The sequence below is a fragment of the Myxocyprinus asiaticus genome, chromosome 33 (genome assembly GCF_019703515.2).
Source record: "Myxocyprinus asiaticus isolate MX2 ecotype Aquarium Trade chromosome 33, UBuf_Myxa_2, whole genome shotgun sequence".
Taxonomy (NCBI): Eukaryota; Metazoa; Chordata; class Actinopteri; order Cypriniformes; family Catostomidae; genus Myxocyprinus; species Myxocyprinus asiaticus.
The window spans coordinates 14,454,803-14,480,608 of NC_059376.1; the positions used below are offsets into that span (position 1 = coordinate 14,454,803).

Genomic DNA, 25,806 nt, shown 5'->3' on the forward strand with positions numbered 1-25,806 from the left:
TTGGATCTCCTCCGTGATGTCCCAGTTCACAGGAGCGATAATTACAGAAGAAGGGAGAATGGGTTCAGGAGAATGAACTTGGAGAGGAGGGTCATGGCGTCTGGAGAGGGCGTCTGCCTTGCTATTCTTACTTCCTGGGCGATATGTCACAGTAAATTGGAATCTTGAAAAGAACAGTGACCATCTGGCCTGACGTGAGTTTAGTCTCTTGGCACTCTTTACATACTCAAGATTTTTGTGATCGGTGATAACCTGGAACGGGTGAATGGCTCCCTCCAACCAGTGTCTCCACTCCTCTATCGCAGCTTTCATGGACAGTAGCTCCTTATTTCCAACATCATAGTTTCTTTCGGCAGAAGTGAGTTTTCTTGAAAAAAATGCACATGGGTACAACTTAGCCGGTTGACCCTGACGCTGTGACAGTACTGCTCCATTACCGCAGTCAGATGCATCCACCTCCACTACAAATGGGAGGTTAGGGTCAGGGTGTTTCAGGATAGGTGCCGAAGTAAAACTTGACTTGAGTTTTGTGAAGGCGATGGTAGTTTCATTTGTCCACTTTAACTTGGATGGTTTCCCCTCTCATAAGAGACGTCAAAGGAGAGGCGATCATGCTGTAATTCCTGATGAAACGCCAGTAGAAGTTGGCAAAACCCAGAAAACTTTGAAGTTCTTTGATTGTGGATGGTTGGGGCCATTCTGTGACTGCCTGGATCTTGGTAGTGTCCATCTCCACTCCCTGATGACTTATGTGATATCCCAAGAACGTTGTTTTCTGAACATGGAACTCATATTTCTCAACTTTTACATAGAGTTGATGCTTAAGAAGATGAGAGAGGATGTTTTGGACATGTTCAATGTGTTCAGCTTCCGACTTTGAGTAAATCAGGATATCGTCAATGTAGGCAATAACATACTGGTTCAAGATGTCTCTGAAGATATCGTTAATGAATGACTGAAACACAGCTGGCGCGTTGGCTAGCCCAAACGGTATCACCAAGTACTCATAGTGACCTCTGGTGGTGAGAAATGCAGTCTTCCACTCATCACCTTCCTTAATCTGGATGAGATTATAAGCGCTTCTTAAGTCTACCTTGGTGTATATCTTTGCTTCACGAAGTTGTTCCAGGGCAGCAGGAACAAGAGGGAGTGGATAGCGGAATTTTACCATCACGTTGTTAAGTCCACGATAATCAATGCATGGTCGTAGACCTCCATCCTTCTTCTCAACGAAGAAGAAACCTGCTGCTGCTGGTGAGGTTGAAGGTCGAATTAATCCAGAGTTAATAGCCTCTTCGATGTAATCGAAAAAGGAATTTTGGGACTAGGGGCAGTGAACGGGCTCTCAACACTCGTGGCGAGACATGGTCTTGGCATATTGATGTTCATGCAATGGGTGAGGCAGAATTTGGACCAGTGAGACAGTTCTCCATGATACCATGATAGTACAGGATCGTGAATAGATAACCATGGATGTCCAAGGATGATTTCATACCTGGGTGAGTCAGTGATGTAGAGTGATATGTTTTCACTATGGAACAGACCAATCTGTAGCTGTGCAGGTGCAGTTTGTCGGGTGATACCTCCCTCAATGGGTTTGTTGTTGACATTAGTGATGCAAATTGTGGGAACACAAGGTAACGTAGGTAGACTGTATTTCTTGACAATAACTTTGTTGATCAAATTCAGAGCAGCACCAGAGTCAATCAACGCAGTCATGGTAATGGGACCATTTTTTGTAGTCAGCTGAACAGGAATCAACAATGATTTTGAAATCTGAAGAGAGCATTGATTAACACTCCCCCGTCTGGTAGTAGTGGTGGCTCTCCCGACTTTGTGTGGGCACTCGACGTTACGGTGGCCTGCGTTGAGTTCTCTCTTCATCAGATAGATGTGCATAGCCTATTTGCGTGGGTTCTTGGTTGACGATTGGTGTAGTGAGGAAGTGTGTGTGAGGCAGATGAGCAGATTTCCTCTTAGGATTGTTTCTCAACAGGTTATCTCTCTTGATGGCCATAGTAACAAACTCAGAGAACATTAAATCCTCACCCTTGCAGGCCAGTTCCGTCTGAAGCTCAAGGTTTAAACTCTGTTTGAAAACAGCCCTTAGAGACACATCATTCCATCCACTTTGAGCGGCAAGGGTTCTAAATTCAATAGCGAAATCTGCAGCGGTACGGTTGCCTTGAGACATGTGTAACAATTGTGTGGAAATATCCTTTCCCCCCTCGGGATATCCAAACACAGTGTCAGAAAAACAGCCAGTGAGGTCAAAAACACAGTAAAGCAGTCCAACCAGGCAAACAGGCAAAAGGGAAGATCCAAAAGAGAAGTCAAAACAAACAGGTCAAAACACCAGGCAATAAGGCAATGATATAAACACTTGGTAAGGCAGATGATCTGGCAATACTTCGCAATATGGGAATGAGCATGCATGGCTTATATACTAGGCAAACAGGAAATGGCATTATAGGAACTGATGTGGCTGGAAACAGGAAGTGACAGTTCAGAATTCAGGTGAGTGCTCCCTCTGGTGGGCAGGAGACCGCTCAGATGTTACAATATCACAATACTTTTCTGATATATTTAACTTGATTTAATGCATAAAAATACAAAAGTGCATAACTGCATTCCTGAACAAGCCAATTGGCCATGGAGCAGGCACCTAGTCAACAATGTGAGACAAGCATTGCTTGTATATCTAAATAATATTAGTGTATAAGGCAAGCGTTGTTGAGATGTAATGACAAATACACACACACACACACACACACACATATATATATATATATATATATATATATATATATATATATATATATATATCAGTGGCAAATTCTCAGGGCCAGCAAAGACTTCTCTGCTGGCCTAAAATGGCAAATAAATAAATATTTTTCATCCTTTCATTCTCAATCACCTTTTTGCTTTTTTAATCGCTTTCCACTCTTATTTAATCTACAAACAAATAGAGAAAAACTAAAAGTTTATCCAGTCAGAATTTATTCCTTGATGCTTACAAGCAAAGTGTGACAACTGTTTCACAAATTGCATGCCCGAAGCCGAGCTCGTTAGCCGAAGCAGCGTGTGAGTTTGAGCTCCACCCCCTCAGGCCTTCAGAATTTCCACAGAATCCCTCAACAGTGCAAATGAATGAGCAACTAAAGTCAGATTGTCAGATTCATCAGCCAGTCAGATTGATTTATTTGTTCTTGGTGGATGTGATCTTTAGTATATGTGCCTTTTAGCTGGCCTTGAGTGACGCAATCACGCTTTAAGTGATGTAATTTGAAAGTGAAGAGTGTGAGATCTTGCAGACCAGTCAATTGTCATCACTGCCGCTATCACCATTGAGAAAGAGATCCTTATGGATTTAAAAACACGAGATGTTCTGCATGACCGTGTGATTGCTTAATTTATTAAACAGGGGACTGATTTTCACTTCAAGTAAATTGGTAAGTGCTTTTTGCATTGTTATAGTAACATCAGGAGTTTTCTAAGTGTAAATTAGGCTGCTTGAGCATTCAGTGTCAGATCAAGTTTTGAAAAGTAGTGCTGCATTCCATTCAACTCGAAAAGTCGGATTTTACAACTTCCTACTAGGAAAAGTTCAGTGGAATGCATTTTTAAGTCAGAATTACAACTTGTAGGCTCGTGCAGAAATTCTCAACTCAGATTTCGCTGAGATGCAGGGGCATGATGTCACACAAACATGTCGACACTCAGAGATATACAGTACAAAGTAAGTGATAAACATTCACTTTATTAAGTAATATCGATAAATGAGTTTGTTTCCACATTACATGATATTAAAGCTTGTTTAACAAACGCCTACAGAAACAGGTGTATAAAACATTATAATCTCTTTTGATAATCGTACTCCTGAAGCATAAATGCTAGCGCTGCAGCATTGTTTATCAGTTGGGTTGCTAGGAGACATCTCTAATGAGAGTCAAACCCCTGCTAAGCTAACGTGAGCATTGCAGTTTGGTTTTCTTAAACGTAATCTTCTGAATATCAGGGAATGGAATACATTTATGGTCGGAGATACCAAGTAGGAATATCCCACATCCAACTTGAATGGAACGCAGCATAACCGTGTACCCTGACGAAACGAAATTTATTGCAAGCAACATTTAAATTGCAAATATTATTAGATAGATTTTCCCAGGTATTATAGACCTCGTTGGTGGATTCATGTGAAAAATTATGATTTTTAAATGTCTGTTCGGGAGACGTTAATTTCACAAAACAGTCATGCTGCAGTTAAAATTAGGCTTGCTTGAGCATTAAGTGTCGTTTCGAGTTCTGGCTTTTGTGCGTGGACGTGTTTTTAAAATGTCAGTTGGTATTATTAGTTAGCGACATAATGTATGATGCCCAAAGGCATAGGGTGTCTTATTCATTGTGAAACTGTGTTTTCTTAATGGCTTGAATCACACTGAAGGCCTGGACTTAAAATGCACAGCCCACCACTGATATATATATATATATATATATATATATATACAGGGTTGGGAGGGTTACTTTTGAAATGTATTCCACTACAGATTACAGAATACATGCTTTAAAATGTAATTTGTAACATATTCCGTTAGATTACTCAAAGTCAGTAATGTATTCTAAATACTTTGGATTACTTCTTCAGCAGTGGTAGATTTTTTCACTTGTTTTGACTATAAAAACTCTGCCAGTACAGTAAGACAAAATACACATGTTAAAAATACATTCTCTGAAAGACCTAAATATCTTATGCAGTGTTGTTTCTAAAACAAGATAAATCAAATTGATCTTGTTTTAAGGATTTTTAGATATTTTTACAGGAAAACAATACAAAAATTATTATCAAGAATACGATTTTTGCCCTAATATCAAAGGTCTTACTAGAAAAAAAGAAATTATGATCCAACGTGAATTTTCTTGATAAAAACAATATGATCATGCCTGGTAACATGCATGTAAAATGTCTAGAAATAGCATTTTAGCTTAGCGTAAAGCTGACAAAAAAAAAAAAGGTTTATTTATATTTCTTGTGCTCCAAACTTACTTCAAACTTACTTCTCTGTCTGCTCGTATGAATGTACAGTGCATCCGGAAAGTATTCACAGCGCTTCACTTTTTCCACATTTTGTTATGTTACAGCCTTATTCCAAAATGGATTAAATTCATTATTTTCCTCAAAATTCTACAAACAATACCCCATAATGACAACATGAAAGAAGTTTTTTGAAATCTTTGCAAATTTATTAAAAATAAAAAACGGAAAAAAAAACACATGTACATAAGTATTCACAGCCTTTGCTCAATACTTTGTTGAAGCACCTTTGGCACCAATTACAGCCTCAAGTCTTTTTGAGTATGATGCTACAAGCTTGGCACACCTATTTTTGGGCAGTTTCTCCCATTCTTCTTTGCAGGACCTCTCAAGCTCCATCAGGTTGTATGGGGAGCATTGGTGCACAGCCATTTTCAGATCTCTCCAGAGATGTTCAATCGGGTTCAAGTCTGGGCTCTGGCTGGGCCACTCAAGAACATTCACAGAGTTGTCCCGTAGCCACTCCTTTGTTATCTTGGCTGTGTGCTTAGGGTCGTTGTCCTGTTGGAAGATGAACCTTCGCCCCATTCTGAGGTCCAGAGCGCTCTGGAGCAGGTTTTCATCAAGGATGTCTCTGTACATTGCTGCATTCATCTTTCCCTTGATCCTGACTAATCTCCCAGTTCCTGCCGCTGAAAAACATCCCCACAGCATGATGCTGCCACCACCATGCTTCAGTGTAGGGATGGTATTGGCCAGGTGATGAGCGGTGCCTGGTTTCCTCCAGACATGACGCTTGCCATTCAGGCCAAAGAGTTCAGTCTTTGTTTCTCATGGTCTGAGAGTCCTTCAGGTGCCTTTTGGCAAACTCCAGGCGGGCTGTCATGTGCCTTTTACTGAGGAGTGGCTTCCGTCTGGCCACTCTACCATACAGGCCTGATTGGTGGAGTGCTGCAGAGATGGTTGTTCTTCTGGAAGGTTCTCCTCTCTCCACAGAGAAATGCTTTCGGGTTCTTGGTCACCTCCCTGACTAAGGCCCTTCTCCCCCGATCGCTCAGTTTGGCCAGGCGGCCAGCTCTAAAAAGAGTCCTGGTGGTTCCAAACTTCTTCCATTTACGGATGATGGAGGCCACTGTGCTCATTGGGACCTTCAATGCTGCAGAAATTTTTCTGCACCCTTCCCCAGATCTGACACTCGATACAATCTTGTCTCGGAGGTCTACAGACAATTCCTTGGACTTCATGGCTTGGTTAATGCTCTGACATGCACTGTTAACTGTGGGACCTTATATAGACAGGTGTGTGCCTTTCCAAATCATGTACAATCAACTGAATTTACCACAGGTGGGCTCCAATCAAGTTGTAGAAACATCTCAAGGATGATCAGTGGAAACAGGATGCACCTGAGCTCAATTTTGAGTGTCATGGCAAAGGCTGTGAATACTTATGTACGTGTGATTTTTTTTGGTTGTTATTTTTAATAAATTTGCAAAGATTTCAAACAAACTTCTTTTACGTTGTCATTATGGGGTATTGTTTGTAGAATTTTGAGGAAAATAATGAATTTAATCCATTTTGGAATAAGGCTGTAACATAACAAAATGTGGAAAAAGTGAAGCGCTGTGAATACTTTCCGGTAGCACTGTAACACATCATAAGAAAGTGTTTCACCGCTGTTCAAATGCACTTTGGATCGCATCATTTATATGTATAAATGTTTTCCATCTGAAAGGACTAAATATTAAATGAAACAAATGACAATAAAATGCTAAGTAATCTCTTCAGTAATCTAAATACTTTTTGAGTGTAACTGTATTTTAATTACCAATGATTTAAATTATAACTGTAGTGGAATACAGTTACTTACAGTATATTTTGTATTTTAAATACGTAATCCCGTTACAAGTATTCCGTTACTCCCCAACCCTGCATACATATATATATATACACACACATAAACAAGTGGTAATAAAACACTATTTTCAGTTATTTACAATCCATATTGCATCTATGATTTCATTCATTCAAGATGAGGAGGTCACGTGTATAACAAACCGAACATGAGTTGAGCAGAATTCATATGTCTTGCATGTGTGCTCCATCTAAGGCCACTCTGATGTAAGAGCATTGAAGCTATTCGTTTAGAAACATAGAAAAAGCAGATTTAGTTCTCTACTTTGGATTAACTGTCCAACATTCCATCCAATTGTACATTCTCAAGAACTTTTTGGATAAGGAAAAGCAAAAGTACACACTACAGGGAGTATGTACCGGTTACGTAGTTTTCCATAGCTATGAGGCCATATATTAGCTGAGGATAATGACCAACAATAAACTGATCTGACGATATATTTTCCTTAACAAAAGCCACTGAAAACTGACGGTGGGGTTAGATCTGTTATCTAACCCTTTCATGAATGAAAATGCCTAAAGGGAAGGGAATTTTCATTTTTGAACTTGCTTTGCAAACAAATATTATGTATAAGGTACAGTGCATTCCAAAATTATTTAGAAAAACGTTTTCTACTCTGTAAAAAAAAAAAAATACAGTTGAAAGGTTGACTGCTGATAATTCTCAAAAACAGAACAGACTGGTTAAAGCTTGCTGTTGAAATGTTCAAAGTTGATGTGGACCTTTAAAGTATTGTTTAAAATAAATCTCTAAATATGGGAATAATGGTGATATTTGGTGTTCTGGTATAGGTGTAGGTTTTTGGACTAGACATGTCTCCAATGATAATGTGACTGTGAAGCTTGATTGTGGGGCACAAGAAATCAGTGTGTTAGTTTCAAATGTTTGGCCACCTAAAGACATGGGAGCCAGACAAATCAAATCAAAATCAAATCACTTTTATTGTCACACAACCATATGCACAAGTGCAACAGTGGATGAAAGTCTTGGGTGCAGTTCCGAGCAACACAGCAGTCATGACAGTGACAAGCGTCACCATACAGTAAATATTCATGCCCCGAAAATCACCCGTGCTGTGCATTTGTTGTCACGTCTCAGATATTACATCTGCAAAGATGCAAGTGAAAGAATGCTGTTTTGGTCTCTTTACTGTTAGGGTTAGTAGTATTAATGTAATTACTACTCAAATGTATCCCAAAATAGGACGTGTTGTGCATTTCACATCACATCCATTCAAAGAAGTAGATTCTTGTTGTTCCCACTCTGGCCACTCAGACTGGCAATTTGGACATTCGGAAAGCTTACACTGATTTTAGCAGTCAAAACATTTAAGCTCCTGTTGGTGGCAAAATTATAGATTTTTTTTCAATAAATTGTTCAAAGCCTTTAGTTATATATAACTAAAAGATAATAACAACAAACAATATTTTATAATCTTATTAGCATTTTAAATGGATAAATTTATAGTGAATAGATGCCTGTAGCATCTTATCAGCTTGCTAACTGCCAAACAAGCTTTTAAACGTTCAGCATGTCATTGACATAAAACTTTCTTATGCAAAAGTTTGTGTTGCATACCCACTAACAAATGTGTAGTTGTGTGTAGCCCCTGGGTACAACCAAACATCTTCAAAGCTCATTGGATTAGGTTTGCTGGGTGATGTTCCCTCTGAAACACTTGGGAATTCAAAAAGAATGCAAAGAGTCAAACATCAAAAAGGTCTCTGCCAGCCAGTGATTGACAACAAAAACTGTATCACTATCCAAATGCTTTCGGCGTGTGAAAATTTTAAGTCTTGAAAATCCATACTGTCAATAAGTTTTAATTTATGTGACTGCATCAAATAACTTGTTAACACTCCAGATCACTCTGCACATTAATCATATTGATAAATGCATGCATTCCTCGTTCCTCGTTTGACTTGGGAATTATAACATTCCATAATTCACATACAGTGAGCCTCATGGGTAGATTTACACAATCATAAAACAATGCTCTCTTCAGTTATTCGAATTAAAGTACAAAGTAAGTTATTAGGTGTAGATATGTTATTTCAACTTTTCAGTTTTGGTACAAATGTTTTAATCTTTAAAGAATAAGCATTTAAGCAATATCACAATCAAGAGTGATGTTGTACTGAAAGTCCATAGTAGGCTATTTAGTACAATAGCACAATTGCAAGTGTGATAATCATTTTACACAACAGTTATATAAACAAGTAATTAATATCAAGTAATTTACCTATTAAACACAACATGGCCAGTTATGTTGTACTTACTAGGGTACCTCAGGGATCAGTGCTTGGGCCACTTCTCTTCTCTATATACACAACATCACTGGGACCCATCATTCAGGCACATGGTTTCTCTTACCACTGCTATGCTGATGACATGCAACTCTACTTGTCTTTCCAGCCCAATGACACCACAGTGACTGCTCGAACTTCTGCCTGCCTGGCAGACATCTCGGCCTGGATGAAGGAGCACCACCTGCAACTCAACCCAGCCAAGACTGAACTCCTTGTCTTAATTTAAGTAATTATCAAATTACAAATGCCCATGAATTTACAATATAGTTGCATTTCTGCAGAGAGCCTACAAAGTAATCATCAGGGGCGGATTTAGGCATGGGTGACATGGGCATGACCTTTGTTATAAGCCATGTACAGTTACAGAGAACACAACACAAATCTTTATAAGCAACTTTATGAATAAAGCCCAAAGATGCTAAAAAATAATCGGACTTAGCAACTATGCCTGTCAGATGCAGAATTACTATGCACATGCTGCAGTAGCCAAAAACATGCGATTGGCCGCTGCTATAATCAATCGTGCAATTGGCCGCAATAATCAAATGCCGCTATAATTTATGCATTCGGATGGAGTTGAGACAGATAGACATAAATAAACTCTTACATAACATCAGCATCAACTATAATATACTTACATTTATATTTTATACATTGGGATACCAAATGCTGGGGTGGAAGATAGGGTGGCAATGCTTTTTTTTTTTAGGGTGGCCACCCTGGTAGATCTGATCCTGTTTCATGGGGTATTTAAATAAAATGGAAGGTAATATTTGTCATGAACAGTGTCTCACATGTAGAAATTTAGCACCACACAAAGTGAAGGTCTAATCTTGCTATTTTCCTGGAATTCACCTTTGAAAATGGAATGTGCCTTTGAGAATATGCACTTAGGCCATATGGATGGAATAAACAGCATATCTACAATCCATTGTGGTATATGTACAGATGGCAGTAACTAACTTTATGGAGAGACAGTAAGTTTCTTTTTCATTTAGCTGTGTAGTCATTACAGTAAATGAGGGTTATGAGAGGCTGATGAGTCGTTGTTTTTACCTTTAGGTTTGTTTTCTTGGATGGATTAGTGCAGGAACAATGGAAGGATGTTGTAGATGCACACTCAGTGTAACGCGAGTCTACCTGTTCAGTGACACTGGGGCAATTTTAATGGACTTTCCATCAAATGGCACTTATCTATATTGTTCCTTTGTGTCTGCTTTTGTGTTTCTTATAAAATGGCTTGCCAGGGCAAATATTTGATGTTTTGGTTTAATTTTGATATCTCTCCTCACAGCAAAGTTTTGATTAGTTAAGTTTCTGTCTTACTGTCAAGAGGAAATGGTGACATGCAACCTTAGCCATATTGACCTTAGAAATGTGTTCTTTTCATTGCTTCTCATTGCTGAATCAAATATTTATAAGCAACTTTATGAATAAAGCCCAAAGATGCTAAAAAATAAGCATACTTGGCAACTATGCCTGTCAGATGCAGAATTACTATGCACGTGCTGCAGTAGCCAAAAACATGCAATTGGCCGCTGCTGTAATCAATCATGCTATCGGCCCCAATAATCAAATGCCGCTATAATTTATGCGTTCGGTTGGAGTTGAGACAGTTAGACATAAATAAACTCTTACATAACATCAGCATCAACTATAATATACTTACATTTATATTTTATACATTGGGATACCAAATTCTGGGGTGGAAGATAGGGTGGCAATGCTTTTTTTTTTTAGGGTGGCTACCCTGGTAGATCTGATCCTGTTTCATGGGGTATTTAAATAAAATGGAAGGTAACATTTGTCATGAACAGTGTCTCACATGTAGAAATTTAGCACCACACAAAGTGAAGGTCTAATCTTGCTATTTTCCTGGAATTCACCTTTGAAAATGGAATGTGCCTTTGAGAATATGCACTTAGGCCATATGGATGGAATAAACAGCATATCTACAATCCATTGTGGTATATGTACAGATGGCAGTAACTAACTTTATGGAGAGACAGTAAGTTTCTTTTTCATTTAGCTGTGTAGTCATTACAGTAAATGAGGGTTATGAGAGGCTGATGGGTCATTGTTTTTACCTTTAGGTTTGTTTTCTTGGATGGATGAGTGCAGGAACAATGGAAGGATGTTGTGGATGCACACTCAGTGTAACGCGAGTCTACCTGTTCAGTGACACTGGGGCAATTTGAATTGACTTTCCATCAAATGGTACTAATCTATATTGTTCCTTTGTGTCTGCTTTTGTGTTTCTTATAAAAAGGCTTGCCAGGGCAAATATTTGATGTTTTGGTTTAATTTTGATATCTCTCCTCACAGCAAAGTTTTGATTAGTTAAGTTTCTGTCTTACTGTCAAGAGGAAATGGTGACATGCAACCTTAGCCATATTGACCTCAGAAATGTGTTCTTTTCATTGCTTCTCATTGCTGAATCACATGCCATACTGTATTATACTAAAAGTACTTTCATAATGTTGTATCTGATGCAATTTTGATGTATCCTATTTTAAAGTGAGATGTCAATCATACATCAGTCAAATGGTAGCATGTGCACCTGGTTTGTATGAGTTACACACTTTTCAAAAATTAAAAGGGCTATACTGACATTATAGTGTTTTAGGAAATGACATAGCATTGTCAAGCTATAAAGTTAGATTTGACTAACTTTACAGCCTGACCAGGTTTGACTAGGTGCATTTAACTTTAACATGCTCTAATAAAAAGCAGTAGAGCATGTAAAAGCAATTTACCATTGTGGTTATGTACTACCAATAGCTGAAATAACCTTATGCAAAATGACAATTTTAATGATAAACACCACAAACTGACTAAACCAGATGTAGCAGGAATGGAGGAAGAGAGAGACAGAAAAAAGACAGAGATAAAATAGAGTGATAAAATCTGCAGTTCCTGCTGTGGAAGGCGTCTTCAGCATGACTGTAGCAGCAGGAGAGCACATCTCGCATTCCATTTCACAACCTTTCTCAATAGAAACGCTGCTAGACTAGCAAGCTTCTAAACACGCACATACTGCAACAGAGAGAAGAAAACATCAAAAATAAGAACAAGTGAGTGTCTTTGGTTAGTATGTTTATTTTTGATGAATGTCCCAGCTAAATGAATATGTCTCCAGCTGTTGGGCAGGCCTATTTTATAATTTTTTTTTTTTTTGTTTTTGTTTTTTTTTTAAGTATATAATGGCACTGATCTCTGAGACAAATGTGGTTAAATGGGACAAACATTTTGTGTTATTGTTTGATGTCCATCCAGTATGACCTCTGATTTGCTTCTTATGTGCCATCTGGATTGTGATGTTCTAAGGCGGAAAGAAGCATTTGGCAATGAAACAGGTCCAGTTGTATTTCATTTATTGGGTTTTTATTTTATTCACACATTGTAGGGCACTGCTAAACATGGTTACATGTGAAACCAGTTTACAGCTATTTGTAATAAATATCTAAAGTAAGTCTTACTGGGAACACTTTACAATAAGATTGTATCCGTTAACATTAGTTAACACGAAAGTTAAAACAAACAAAATGAACAGTGCTTTAAATGCATTTATTAATCTTGGTTGGTGTCAATTTCGACATATACTAAAAAAGATTTATATTCAAATTCGTATATGTTAACTTTAGTTAATGAACTAACGAAGAACAATAGTATGTTAATGAATACAACATTATTGTAAAGTATTTCTATATTAGTAGATTACAATGGTGATTATAGTGGTGCAAAATGCAAGTGGATTTCTAGGATATAGTGTTTAATTTACATGTAGCAATCATTAATTGCACACATTTTTTATTTTTGATGCTCAAGTCAGAGAACATACAGTTACTTAACATCAGAGACAGGATGGAACAGTGCAAATAATATAAAGGAGTTGCGAAACCTAACACAGAAATATACAAAGTGTCTTTAATTTTTGTAGTGAAACTTGGAATTTGCAAGGGAATGCAAAACTATTTTCCCTCTCTGAGCTAATTAGAAAAAGATATAAACTCTTATGCTCCTCCTCTGTTGTAAAATCACTCCTGACACAGGACAAATCATTTGCTATGATAGGACCAGCCCCCAATATCTTCATCCAAATCTGGATCACAGAAAAATGAATTTAACTAAGAATAAACTCTTAAGAGGACAGCATTTATAACTTACAAGTTAATTTAGTAAAATGATATTATTGTGACAGATCAAGTGGCCTGCTAAATGTACTTTATATATGATATGTGCAGTATGATGTTAGGCTAGTAGAAACAGTCAAAGTGAACCCAGTGATTGTCAGACTGCTCGAGCAAAGCCAATACGATTGTTTCTCCGATCAAACTCAGTATAATATCGAGCTATGAAATTTGCCCCCAGTATCCAGACAGGACCAGTTGGGGGAGGCACATCCAACGCTTTGAACGTCACAGTACAGATGTCCTCCTCAAACTCTGACTGCTGTGGGAAGAAGAACAGAAGAAAAAGAGAAGCAGAAATTGAGTTTTTTGTTTAGTTAATGCAATTTCTTATAGCTGTATATAGTCAGATGACTCTTAAAACAGATGCTACTCTTTGAAGCCATATGAAAAATAACAAATGCATTAATGTTTCACTTTGCCTTTGCATTTTGCATAAAAAGAAACCTAGAAATATGTTTAGTAATACATCACAGACTTCATTTACAGTATTATTAATGTATTATCAATGAAAAAAGTTGATAATACTGTGCAAGTTCTTTAGAAAATACCCATGATCACTTTGGTTAATGCAGTGGTTCTATAACTGGTAAAACTGGCTGGTTCTGATAGGGTCGCAAAATGCAACTAACCATAGAATATTGCATGTAGGATAGCGAAAAAGTAGGCTTATCAACTTTTACCAAGGCAGAGGAAAAGCTTCCGATTACTTTTGCTGTTGACACCAAAGGCTGGGCTTCCAATCAAACTCTTAAGTTATTTTGACACAAATTAATTAGTCACTTGGTAGAAGGCAACTACCCAACTCAGATGTCAACATGGACAAGTTGCATGACATGCTCTCTTCCTTAAAAGCCATGAACAAAACTACACAAATTAAAAGTAGTATGTCCCACACAACATCAACAGGTTACAGGTTTGGTCCTGTGTTGAGTCGCTACTTAATTTTCAAAGTCAAATTTGGGTCCTGAAGCAAAATCAATTAGACGACTTAATACAGAATCCTTCATATCAAAGGCACATCTGTCCTCAGTCCTCACCCAGAGAATATAATCCTCTTCTGTGAGAGGATATTCCTGACCACCAAGATGAAAGGCCACACTGGGCAAAGACTTCACCAGATCACAGTTCACAGTATACTGTAAACAGAGAGAGAGAAAGAGAATGTTAGTATTGGCTTTAAAGCCCACACCCTCTACATTGTTCTGCATCAGTGTGCTAAACTGAGCTGGAACTAAACTTCATATGATTTCCACATATCATCAATATACTGGCGATGACAAAGAAAAAAACATCAGCTTTCAATCTTATCATTTGCGTCTCAGACATTATTTATGAGTTGTTTGAAGCCTTGCCACTACTGCAGAGATTTATAGGCAATGTCATAATATTGTTTTGAAGGTACTGATAACCTTAATTGGTAATTCGCAGATTTATATTTTTTGGTTTCGAAAAAAGAATTCTCTCATGCTTAGGCTTGGTCCCTCAGCCCGCTGTACATAATATTGACAGATTACATGAATCCTGTTGAATAAAGACAGAATTTACCCCTCCCTCTGCCAGTTCAACGGCACCAATTGTTTTCATCAGAATAGAAACAGAGGAGGCAGGGCCTGTGATGTAGGAGGAGCCTGTATCAATTACAGCCGTACAGCCGTCCATGCAAAACAGTGTATCTGCCCCCACCAAAACTCTGCAGAGAAATAAAGTATTGTTTTGGTAATTCAAACAGTATTTTGCATCACAGTATCACTTTAGGGTTTAAAGTCAATATAAAAAATTGCATTTTATACCATTTTGCTTCTGAAATATAACTAACTATAAGTTAGTTCACCCAAAGAGTAAAATTATCATGCCATCCCAGATGTGTATGACTTTCTTTCATCTGCTGAACAAAAATTTTTAGAAGACCATTTCAACTCTGTATGTCCATTCAATGCAAGCACCAAAATCCACGTCAAGGAAACACAAAATTAATTCATACGACTCCAGTGGTTAAATCCATGTCTTCTGAAGTGATATGATAGGTGTCAGTGAGAAACAGATAAATATTTAAGTCCTTTTTTACTATAAACTCTCCTCCTTGCTCAGTTAATGTCCACTAAAATTTTACTTTCGCATTCTTCTTCTTGTGTTTTTGGTAATAAACATTCTTCGTGCATATCGTCCCCTACTTGGCAGGGAGAAGAATTTATGCAAACTAATGACTTAAATATTGATCTGTTTCTCTCCCACTCCTATCATATTGTGTCTGAACACATGGATTTAACCACTGAAGTCATTACTTTTGTGCTCCATTTATGTGGATTTTTGAGCTTCAGAAATTTGGCACCCATTCTTGCATTGTGAGGACATACAGAGCTGAAATATTCTTCTAAAAATATTCATTTGTGTTCAGCGGAAGAAAGAAAGTCATGAACATCTGGGATGGCATGAGGGTGAGTAAATGATGAGAGAATTTACATTTTTGGGTGAACTAACCCTTTAAGTGAAACAGAATATTCAATAAGAAAAATGAAGAATGGGATTTCATTTATTAAGATCATAAATACCTATTGATTGGATCATAAAAAAAATGGGTGCTCTATGACAGAATGGAGCTAGACCTGAAGACAGTTATTTATTATTTTATTTTTTATTAACAGTTTTTTATTGATTCCATGCAGCAAATCAAATAGACATAATAGAAAATGCTAAATCAAACCACATGAAATCATAACTCCCCCCCCCACACACACACCTGACACAAACAAGCATGCCAGTGGTCAAAAGCCAAATGACAAAGACACACAAATAGACAATAAAACAGCAGAAAATATTTAGACATAAAAAATAAATAAATAAAATAAAATTAAAAAAACCACTAGTCTCTCTCCGCAGCCCCTCCCCGAGAGCCTTCCAAAGAGCCTAGATAGCTACCCCATTTCCTGATGTATATATCCAGGTTGCCTAGCCTACTGTATACCATCTCCTCAAACGCAGCGAAAATTGAGTGTCCACTACGTCACTCATGAAGCTCTGAACCCTCAACCACAATTCTTGGATCTTAACACATCCCCAAAAAAACACGGGTTGTGTCCCCGTCTTCTGATTGGCATCGCCAGCAGGTGGGAGTGTCTTTAAGACCAAGCCTATACAATCTAGGGGGGTCCAATAGAATCGATGCAAAATCTTAAATTGCATCAGATGCACCCTTGCATCTCTAGATACAGACTTGACATTTTTTTTTTTTAGAATCCTAGCCCACACTCACTCCTCCAATACCAAGTTTAGATCTTTCTCCCATAATCTCTTGAGAGAAGTCGAAGCTCTTACTCCCTGTTAATTCAGAGTCTGGGGGACAAACACTGATGTCTCATGACCTTCCAGAGTATCTGCCGCTTTAGGGGGGTGTAGACTACTTCCAAAAATAGTACAGAGCAGGTGGCGCAGCTGTAAATACCTAAAGAAACCTGGGAATCCTAAAATGTTGACCCATATTTTCAAAAGATCTCAACACTCCACTCTCATATAGGTCACAGAGCATCTTAACATCCCTCACAATCCACTCTGTCCAGCAGAAAGGGGACTTATTAATACATAACTTTGGGTTCAGCCATATGCTCGAAGCAACATTTAAATAAATGTCCAAATTAAACACTCTGGACACATTTGTCCATACTGAGTGCAAATGCGAGATAATGGGGTGTAACTAAACTTCTCTGGTTAGTTTAATAGAAAGGTAAAATAGGAGCAAGAACTTCCTGTTCAATACAAAACCAGGGAGGGGCTCTCTCAGGTGGAAGCGACCAATGAGCAAAATGTCTGAGATTTAATGCATAATAATAAAACAAAATCTTGGGTAGGCCTAGCCCACCTTTGTCAACTGGCCTATGTAACTTATTAAAATGTAATCTGGGACATTTACCATTCCAAATGCAGGTCTTCGCTATGCTATCAAATTGCTTGAAATAAGAGAGGGGGACATCTAAAGGGAGAGATTGTTTCAGGTAGCTGAATTCATTTTAATAACATTAACCTTACCAATCATAGATAAATGTAATGAAGCCCACCTGCCCACATCGCTCGAAAAACTTTTTATTAAGGGGTCAAAATTAACTCTAACTAAATCACACAAATTTGCTGGGAATAAAATGCCCAAATACTTAATGCCCTCTTTGGGCCACTGGAAGGCGCCCGGCTGGAAAGCAGTTACTGGGCAGTACGCTGTCAGAGCCAAAGCTTCGGATTTAGACCAACTGAACTCTGTATCCTGAGAATTTAGAAAAGGAATTAATAATTCTGTGGAGGCAAGGCATAGATCTAGTGGGGTTGGAGACAAATAATAAAATATAATCTGCGTAAAGCAGAAGCTTATGCGCTACACCTCCCGCCACCACCCCTGGAAAATCATCTTCCTTTCTTATCGTGGCTGCTAATGGTTCCAGGGCAAGACAGAACAATAATGGGGAAAGAGGGCAACCCTGCCGGGTGACCCTATCCGGAGTAAAATAATCTGAAATTAATCAGTTTGTTTGAACCGCCGCTACTGGGTGTCTATAAAGTGACTTAATCCATCCAATAAACGTACTCCTGAACCCGTATATTTCCAAAACTTTAAAAAGATAATCCCATTCTACCATATCGAACGCCTTTTCAGCGTCAAGTGAGATGACCGCGACCAGAGTCTGATCATTCACCACTGACCACATGATATTGATAAAACGCCTAATGTTAACAGAAGAGCTGTGGCCCCGAAGTCTATGTTTTTGACAGAAAGTGGAGTCTGTAACACTAGTATAGTATTGTAGTACAAATAGTAACGCTTCTTTTTCAAAACTATCATTATTTGCTATTACTGGCTAAACCTTTATTACATTAATGGCAAAACTATTGGCAAGACTTTAGAGTAGCCTAAAACTATGCCTTAATAGCTATTTGATAACATTAACAAATAGTCCACATGGCCTAAATGATGAAAAGTCAAAAAGTAGTTTCAGAGCAATGTAATACATTTTATTGAAACATTACGATGATAAAAAAATAAAAAATAAAAAAAATCTTTTGAATAATGTGCACTGATGAATCATGCATAATATAGGCCCATTCAAACGAAGAATGACAACTACAACAATATCTATAACCTTAAAGTTTTAAAAATTGCTCTAACTCGAAGAAAATAGAGGAGTCCACATGGCATTGCAGAGAAGCTCATTGATGAGATCCAGAAAAACCCACCACTGTTTAACAAGTCAAACCCCCTTTTCAAAGATGCAGAATAGGGATAGGCTATCTGGAAAACATCTGGGTGTACCCCCGGAATGAATGGTGAGAAGTATTAACGGAGACAAAGTCCCTTTCAAGCCAACTCGGTCCACTCAGCGGCCATATTTGGAATGCTCTCAGGCTGGGCAGCTATTTTCAGTGTAAACAAGCAACATAAAAGTACAGCTCATATCTACTTGAATGGGGAAAGACGGAAATCTCCAAAATGGTTGGTCAAGATTATGATCAAATGAACATACAGTATTTAAAATAAGCAGCAAAGTCTGACAACAGTGGTATCATAAATAGTGCTTCTTTATCTCAGGTCATGCTAAAAAAAACTTCTTCAGGCTGGTTCAGCTAATGCATATGCGCATTCTCAAGTTCACTGACAGGCTATGTCTGTATCTAAAAGGTGATTGGCTCTTCTACCTGCAAGGTGGGAGTTACTTTTCTACATCTGTTGGCCATTCCAATTTCTCCCATTCCTTTTAATAGCAGTGGTCCATCTCTGCTAACCTGTCTCTGACGGAGATGAGTTACTGAAAAGCTAATGCAGGCTGGTAGCATAAAATTACCTCAGGTCTCCAGCGCTAATGTCGTCAACATTGTCTTGCCATATCAGTCTGTTTTTCTTTTGGGTTCTTTGCAAAACATAGAACAGTATCAGGTCATCTACATCCACTTTCTTGACTGCAGCGCTTGTTTAGGATAAACAGAACATTATCGTCCTTTGGTGTGGAGGCTAATATAGTTATCATTAGTTAAAGTTATAGTTATAGTTCTTGGTGTGAATGGGTTTTAAGATCAGGAATATGTATTAAGAAAATTAATAGGGCTGATTTTGATTCCATGTTGACTTTAAAGAGTTAAAGGATGGAAAACATGGCTTGGTTTATTCTTTCAAATCTCTGGAAGTGGTTCAAGGTTCTGTTCAAAATTAAAAACGGATGGCTACCGGAAAGCATGGATGGGCTGATATAGGATTTCTACTACAACAAGGAGTATTTAAAAAAATAAATAAAACTGATGTAAAGCAGATGAAGAATGGCAGAAAAAGCCACAAAGAAAGAAATCGTTGTTTCTGAATAATTGATTATGATAATGGTCTTACCCTTTCATGTTGACCTCCCACTTGCCTTCCTCTTTGGTGCTGATATAGTGGAAAGATCCAGTGTGGTAGTTCGGGTCTGTGCCCCCGAGCACAAGCTCTCCACCAGGTATGTGTGTTGGGTCCCTTGTAGATAAGGATGTAACCAAATATTCATGTAATTTAACATGCTTAAATTACACTTTCCACTTCTTAATGTTGTAATTTGTGTAATAATTGTGAATTTTTTTCAATGTTAAACTGCTTTCTCCCATTCTGGTTAGATATGAAGAGTCAAATATAAGTAGGCCAATCATAGGTTGATTTCCTCCAAAACTGCATACACTACTGTGGCTCAAACCTTTACTAAACCTATTTAATTGAAGAGAAACATGTCTCTTTACAAAGTACTTGGAGTTTTGCAAAGATTCAGTTTTAGTGTGTCAAAAAATATCAAAAGATTATATATTTTTTTTTTTGAGAATTGATTCGCTATGTGTAAAGAAATCCAGATGCTTACCTACTGTAGTACACAGAGAAAACATCCTCTTTTAGGACATGTTGTGACATGATGCGATCAAAAACAGGTGTAATTCCATCAATAGCTGCATCTGGATAACCCATGCCTAACACTCCATCAAACTTGGCAAAGATGAATGGTATCGCAGGAAGAGCCGTGGCCTCTGCAAAGACCTGCACCACTGGAATACCACCCACCTAAAGAAATCACAGGTCAGGGTTGAAAAAGTTCAGTCTACTATTGGATATAAGTATTGTTCTACAGGGGGGTTTTCATCATATGATAATGATTTTGGTTCACTGAGATAAAGTATTTTGGGATACTGATCCATGGCAAGTACATTTTTTTGTAAAAGCATCTGGACTCAGTTATTTATTGATCTTTTGCAGAAATATTTACCATACTTTCCATGGTAACCTAGATGGCTAAAAATATTTACATATTTTGCAAAACAATGAATGCATTTTTCATGTTGGAAAAGACTGAACTCATTTTTTAACATTTCCAAAAATGGCAATCAAAAACTTGAGTTAACTTATCATGAAAGCAATTCATTAATTTATTCCTGCCTTATTTACTCACAATAACCACATCCTCGCTCAGAAATCCCCGGACGTATCCAGAAGCATACTGGATGGAGAATCCTGTGCCATTGAAAATATGAGTGAGGGATTTTGAAGAATCGTACCTGTTGTGTGTAACTTAAAGAATAATGCAGAGGTCATTTAGTGGTAAGAGAAAAAATAAAGGTATTCCTTTTCATTGCAAATTAAACAGGTGAATAGAGTTCAATGATTTTCTGTGAAAATTGTGATATGATTTTTATGGTTTTACTTTTTGTGCTAAATCACTCACAACAGGCTGTGTATAGAGGAGAACAGCTATGTGAGGGAACCCAGAGGTTTGCAGAACCAGTGTCAAACACAACGTTGAACATCTGAGCTGGTGAACCAATACTGATCTCCCCAAAGTATTGAGTCTGAAAAACAGAGTGATTACAAATATCAAAATTATAAAGTGTTTGCTGGTATTTAAATTGTATATCTTTTCTTTTAACAGGAAAGTTATTTCTCCTGTTTTGTATTACTAAATAGCATTGCAAAGGTGTCAACTGGGTGTTGGGTCGTACATCCAAGTAGTTTATTAGAGGTGTTGGTGCTGTGCCATTGGTGGGTGAGGGTTCATCAAATTTCGGCATAATTTGAGACAGCACTTGAGCTGGAGTGACACCCATTTCCTTGAGGGTTTCTCTTATGGAGGGCATTTTCTTCAGTTTTACCCTGATTAGTGGAGAGAAAAGTGTTTCATTTAAGATTTTCAATGTATAACCGATAAAATCTGCAACAGCAGGATGTCTAGCAGTGCATTGTAGCTCATGTTAAGATGAGGTCCACATTTAAACCCAATTCAGTAAGGTTTATACAACATTTGAAAATGTAAAATATAAAGACACCAAAGGAACTTGTAAGTTAAACTAAGAAAGACAAAGAAAACCTGCTCTTGCTAAATTATGCTAGATCATTCACATAAACCAAACCCTACCAAAAGTGGGGGTTTTTTTTCTTTCTTTTCTTTTTCTTTTTAGGAATTATTGTTAAAAAATAACTTAGCATGATGGAGTAGACAAACATGCTGGTTTACAGAGAGATTATTGTAGTTAGTTTTCTGTGTATTGCACATCAAAAGGAAACCACAGATCCAACTGAGCTAGATGCTAGATAATGATTTTAAAGGCAATCCAGACTAAAGTCTCACACATAAACTCAATATGTTTGAAATGTTTATAATGCCTGAGTGTAAAATGCAAAGGTAAAGAACTTATCAGTAAGAACATTAAAAATCACCGTAGAGAAATATATTCGATAGATTTATGTTCATGCCCAATATTGGATTCCAACTGCAGATAGAGAGGAAGCATTTCTCTACAGAGCAACAATGAGTTCACTTACCTCCATAAGGCCTGTACGCTGATCACTGAGAGTGACAGGACTAGAAGAGTCAAACAGTGCACTTTCATTCTAACAGAGGAATCTAATCACTTTAACAACCCAAAAACTACCCAGTGTGCTAGACGTCTTATGTCCCTGACTTCTTCACAAACCTCTTTCCTCTTAACTGTCCTTTATTTGAGTGACTTTCCTCCTTGTGTTTTTATACTATTTCTCCTACACTCTGCTTTGACCTTGACAAATCCCCAGGCCTCTCTCTCTTCATCCCCCCTTCCTGGTAAAGTGCTCCCTGAACATTGTGACCTTTTGGCCCAGGGGAACACATAACACACAGTGATTTAAGATCATTTCATTAAAAAAGCATCCTTCTATGCGCCTGAAAGATTTGAGAGTGTGGAAAAATTATGTGGAAAACATTTAATATAACATTTTACACATTAAATATGATCAATTTAAAATACATTTCAGAGCTCACTAAAGCTGTGCTAAATGTTTCAGTTTGTTTGACAAATGTTTGGCTCTAAGAAAGCAGCATTTAATCAGTTTAACCATTAATCCCCTCTAACATTCAATGGGGATGACTAGAAAATTCAGAAACGGGTCATTTTTAGTGATTTGGCCACTCACAGTTTACGTGAGACCTGAGAAAGGAATGAGTTTATCTGTACTGAGCTTTGCATTGAAACATTTAGTATTTTAATGTAAAAGTGAATTCTTATTGAATGCCACAGTCTATTTTATTTTATTTTTTATTTGCTTTTATTCACTTGCACTGACTCTTTCTGGAACTCACAAGCAGTCTCAATGACAGGCCATGATTATGAATTCAGATTCCTCCACTCCCTGTGATAAAATTAAATATGAGCAAGACCATTTGTTTTGGTACAGGGTCTCATGTGTAAACTTCTGATTGCAGTTCAGCTTAGCACATGTCTCTAATGTTACCAACTAAAAACACACATGCCAAGAGCCTTTAATATACTGTACACTGCAATGCTAAGAATAAGACTATGAAAAATGTATGGTGTTAAGCTCTTCAAACAAGGTTCTTTGCCTTGTGGTGTGTTGATGCACAATTAGTGCTGGGTCAGTTATAACTGCTGGATCCTGCTGCTTCAGTAGCTTAACAAGCAAGACCACCTTAACAGATCAGTTTCGCCAGCAAGGTTTTGCGGGTGAAAAGACTTGCTTTGTATGTTGGACCACAACTAAACTGTGTGGGCCAGCTCTAACCAACATAGACCAGCATAGGCCAGCACCACACTAGCACTAACCAACATAAACTAACCTGGACCAGGACCACACCGACACTAACATAACTCAGCTTGGACCAGCGCCACACCAGCACTTAACAACACAAACCAGTTTGGGCAAAGCACCACACCAGCACTAACCAACACAAACTAGCCTGGACCAGCACCGCATCAACACTAAACAACACAAACCAGTTTGGGCAAAGCACCACACCAGCACTAACCAACTCAAACTAGCCTGGACCAGCACTAACAAACATAAACTAGCCTTGACCAACATGGCACCAACACTAAACAACACAAAACTGTTTGGGCCAGCACCACGCCAGCACTAACCAACCTAAACTAGCCTCGAACAGCACTGCACCAACACTAAACCACACAAACTAGTTTGTTCCAGCACCATACAAGCACTAACAAATATAAAGAAGCCTGGACCAGCACCATACCTGCACTAACCAACAAAAACTAGCCTGGACCAGCACCACACCTGCACTAACCAACATAAACTAGCCTGGACAACACTGTACCAGCACTAAACAACACAAACCAGTTTGGGTCAGCACCATACCATCACTAGCCAATATAAACTAGCCTGGACAACACTGTACCAGCACTAAACAACACAAACCAGTTTGGGTCAGCACCATACCATCACTAGCCAATATAAACTAGCCTGGACCAGCACTAACCAACATAAACTAGCCTGGACTAGCACCACATCAGCACTAACAAACATAAATTAGCCTGGACCATCAGTGCACCAGCACCAAACAACACAAACCAGTGTGGGCCAGCCCCACACCATCACTAATGAAAATAAACTAGCCTGGACCAGCACCATGGCAGCACTAACCTACAAAAACCAGCCTGGACCAGCACCACACCTGCAGTAACCAACACAAACCAGCCCAGCATGGACCTTCATACCTGTCTGTTATTTTCAGGAGGTGTGCCACAGACTAATGAACTTTAGTTCCAATTTACTTAAGTAAAGCCCTTCCATCTTAAACTGGCAAAAAATAATAAGCTTGTTTTAAAATTCCTTCATGGTAAAGAACAAAGTTATTGATCAAGTTTTATTTAGTTTCAGTAATCTAATACTGTAAAACTTCTAAATAGCCTTAGAAAGGTTTGAGTGAATACGACATTGCTTTGAGCTTGATTTTTTCTTGGGAAAAAAAAAATGTATAAGAATAAATAATTAAAATTTGACTTGGAGCATGCTGTGAAAGACTTTGAAACCACATTTTTAACATGGGTAACAAATTAATCACCCAGTAATTGAATTACTCATACTTTTAAACAACATTCAACATTGTTTTTGTATGTGTGGTCTTATACTTACATCATTGGCCACCCCTTTGCCATGCTACTAACATTCTTGGTTTGTTTGTTCGGGTAGCTAATGGCATGTAACTCTTGATGACCCATGACCTTTAAACCTGAGGGCAAAGTGGATGCCAAGAACTGGGTTTCCCACAGTAACGGGCAATGTCCAAACTCTTTCCCTGACATTCTGTTTTCTATTCCCATCCCATGGGGATGAATGGGGCTCCCCAAAGCCCCATTCATCATTAAAGATGTCATCTTTCACATCTTTCCCTATTTTGATATTTAGCTACCCCAGGCTCTTATATTTCATATATTTAAAATTAATCCTGTGAAGTGAAGCAGTTTCTGAGATAAAGTTTGTTGATCACCACTTAATCTGTGTTGCTTTTTGAAGCGCTACCAGGTTCAGTCTCCACATAAAGCAAGAAAAACCTATATCTGCACTATGATGCTTCACAATACAATTACAATCAGTGTGAAACGGTTGGGAGGAACACCTCAAATAAGGTTTACATCTCTGAATGACTAGTGACAAGTGCTAATCGGGCATATGCCAACTTCATTTGGCTAAATTAAAATGAATAGCAGCTGCCGACTGGCACAGCAGATGCCCCAGAAAAGCCCATAGCTGCTAAAACATAAGTACATTTAGACACCTTTAGCAGATACTCACAGGCTACATTATTTGGCCTCAAAGCCAAAACTTGCATATCAGCTGCCATACAGAAATTGCCACTACTAAAATTACATCTTTTCTCTCTCTCTCTCTCTCTCTCTCTCTCTCTCTCTCTCTCTCTCTCTCTCTCTCTCTCTACTGGAGCTAATAAAAAAGAAATGAAGTAAACTTATGGGCAGCTGTCATCCTGATATAGATGCATGGATGCCACTCTGATATGCAGGCACCATTCTGAAAGGCAGCAACTTCTCAGCTAATATGATCGTGCCATCCCAACTGGCACCTGACACTTGTTG

General features: G+C 38.2%; 1 protein-coding gene across 2 annotated transcripts; it reads right to left on the minus strand.

Annotated features, from left to right (window-relative positions):
• Positions 1-12,610: 12,610 nt before the first annotated feature.
• Positions 12,611-22,564, minus strand: ren (renin). Of its 2 annotated transcripts, XM_051669884.1 has the most exons (9): positions 22,247-22,564; positions 21,427-21,577; positions 21,153-21,276; positions 20,880-20,998; positions 20,298-20,494; positions 19,802-19,924; positions 14,992-15,136; positions 14,484-14,582; positions 12,611-13,705 (listed from the first exon to the last, which is right to left on the minus strand). In XM_051669884.1, exons 1-9 carry the CDS (start codon positions 22,312-22,314, stop codon positions 13,544-13,546), a joined length of 1,188 nt encoding a protein of 395 aa, XP_051525844.1. In that variant the 5' UTR covers positions 22,315-22,564; the 3' UTR covers positions 12,611-13,543. The 2 variants fall into 2 exon arrangements, with proteins under 2 accessions (XP_051525844.1, XP_051525843.1); XM_051669883.1 differs by having other exon boundaries at positions 21,153-21,577.
• Positions 22,565-25,806: the final 3,242 nt, after the last annotated feature.

Coding starts and splice junctions, on each gene's coding strand:
- ren (XM_051669883.1), bottom strand. CDS start 22,314: ATGAAAGTGCACTGTTTGACTCTTCTAGTCCTGTCACTCTCAGTGATC. Junction 21,578..22,246: donor AGCGTACAGGCCTTATGGAG/GTAAGTGAACTC, acceptor TCCACTAATCAG/GGTAAAACTGAAGAAAATGC. Junction 14,583..14,991: donor TTGAACTGGCAGAGGGAGGG/GTAAATTCTGTC, acceptor CTCTGTTTACAG/TATACTGTGAACTGTGATCT.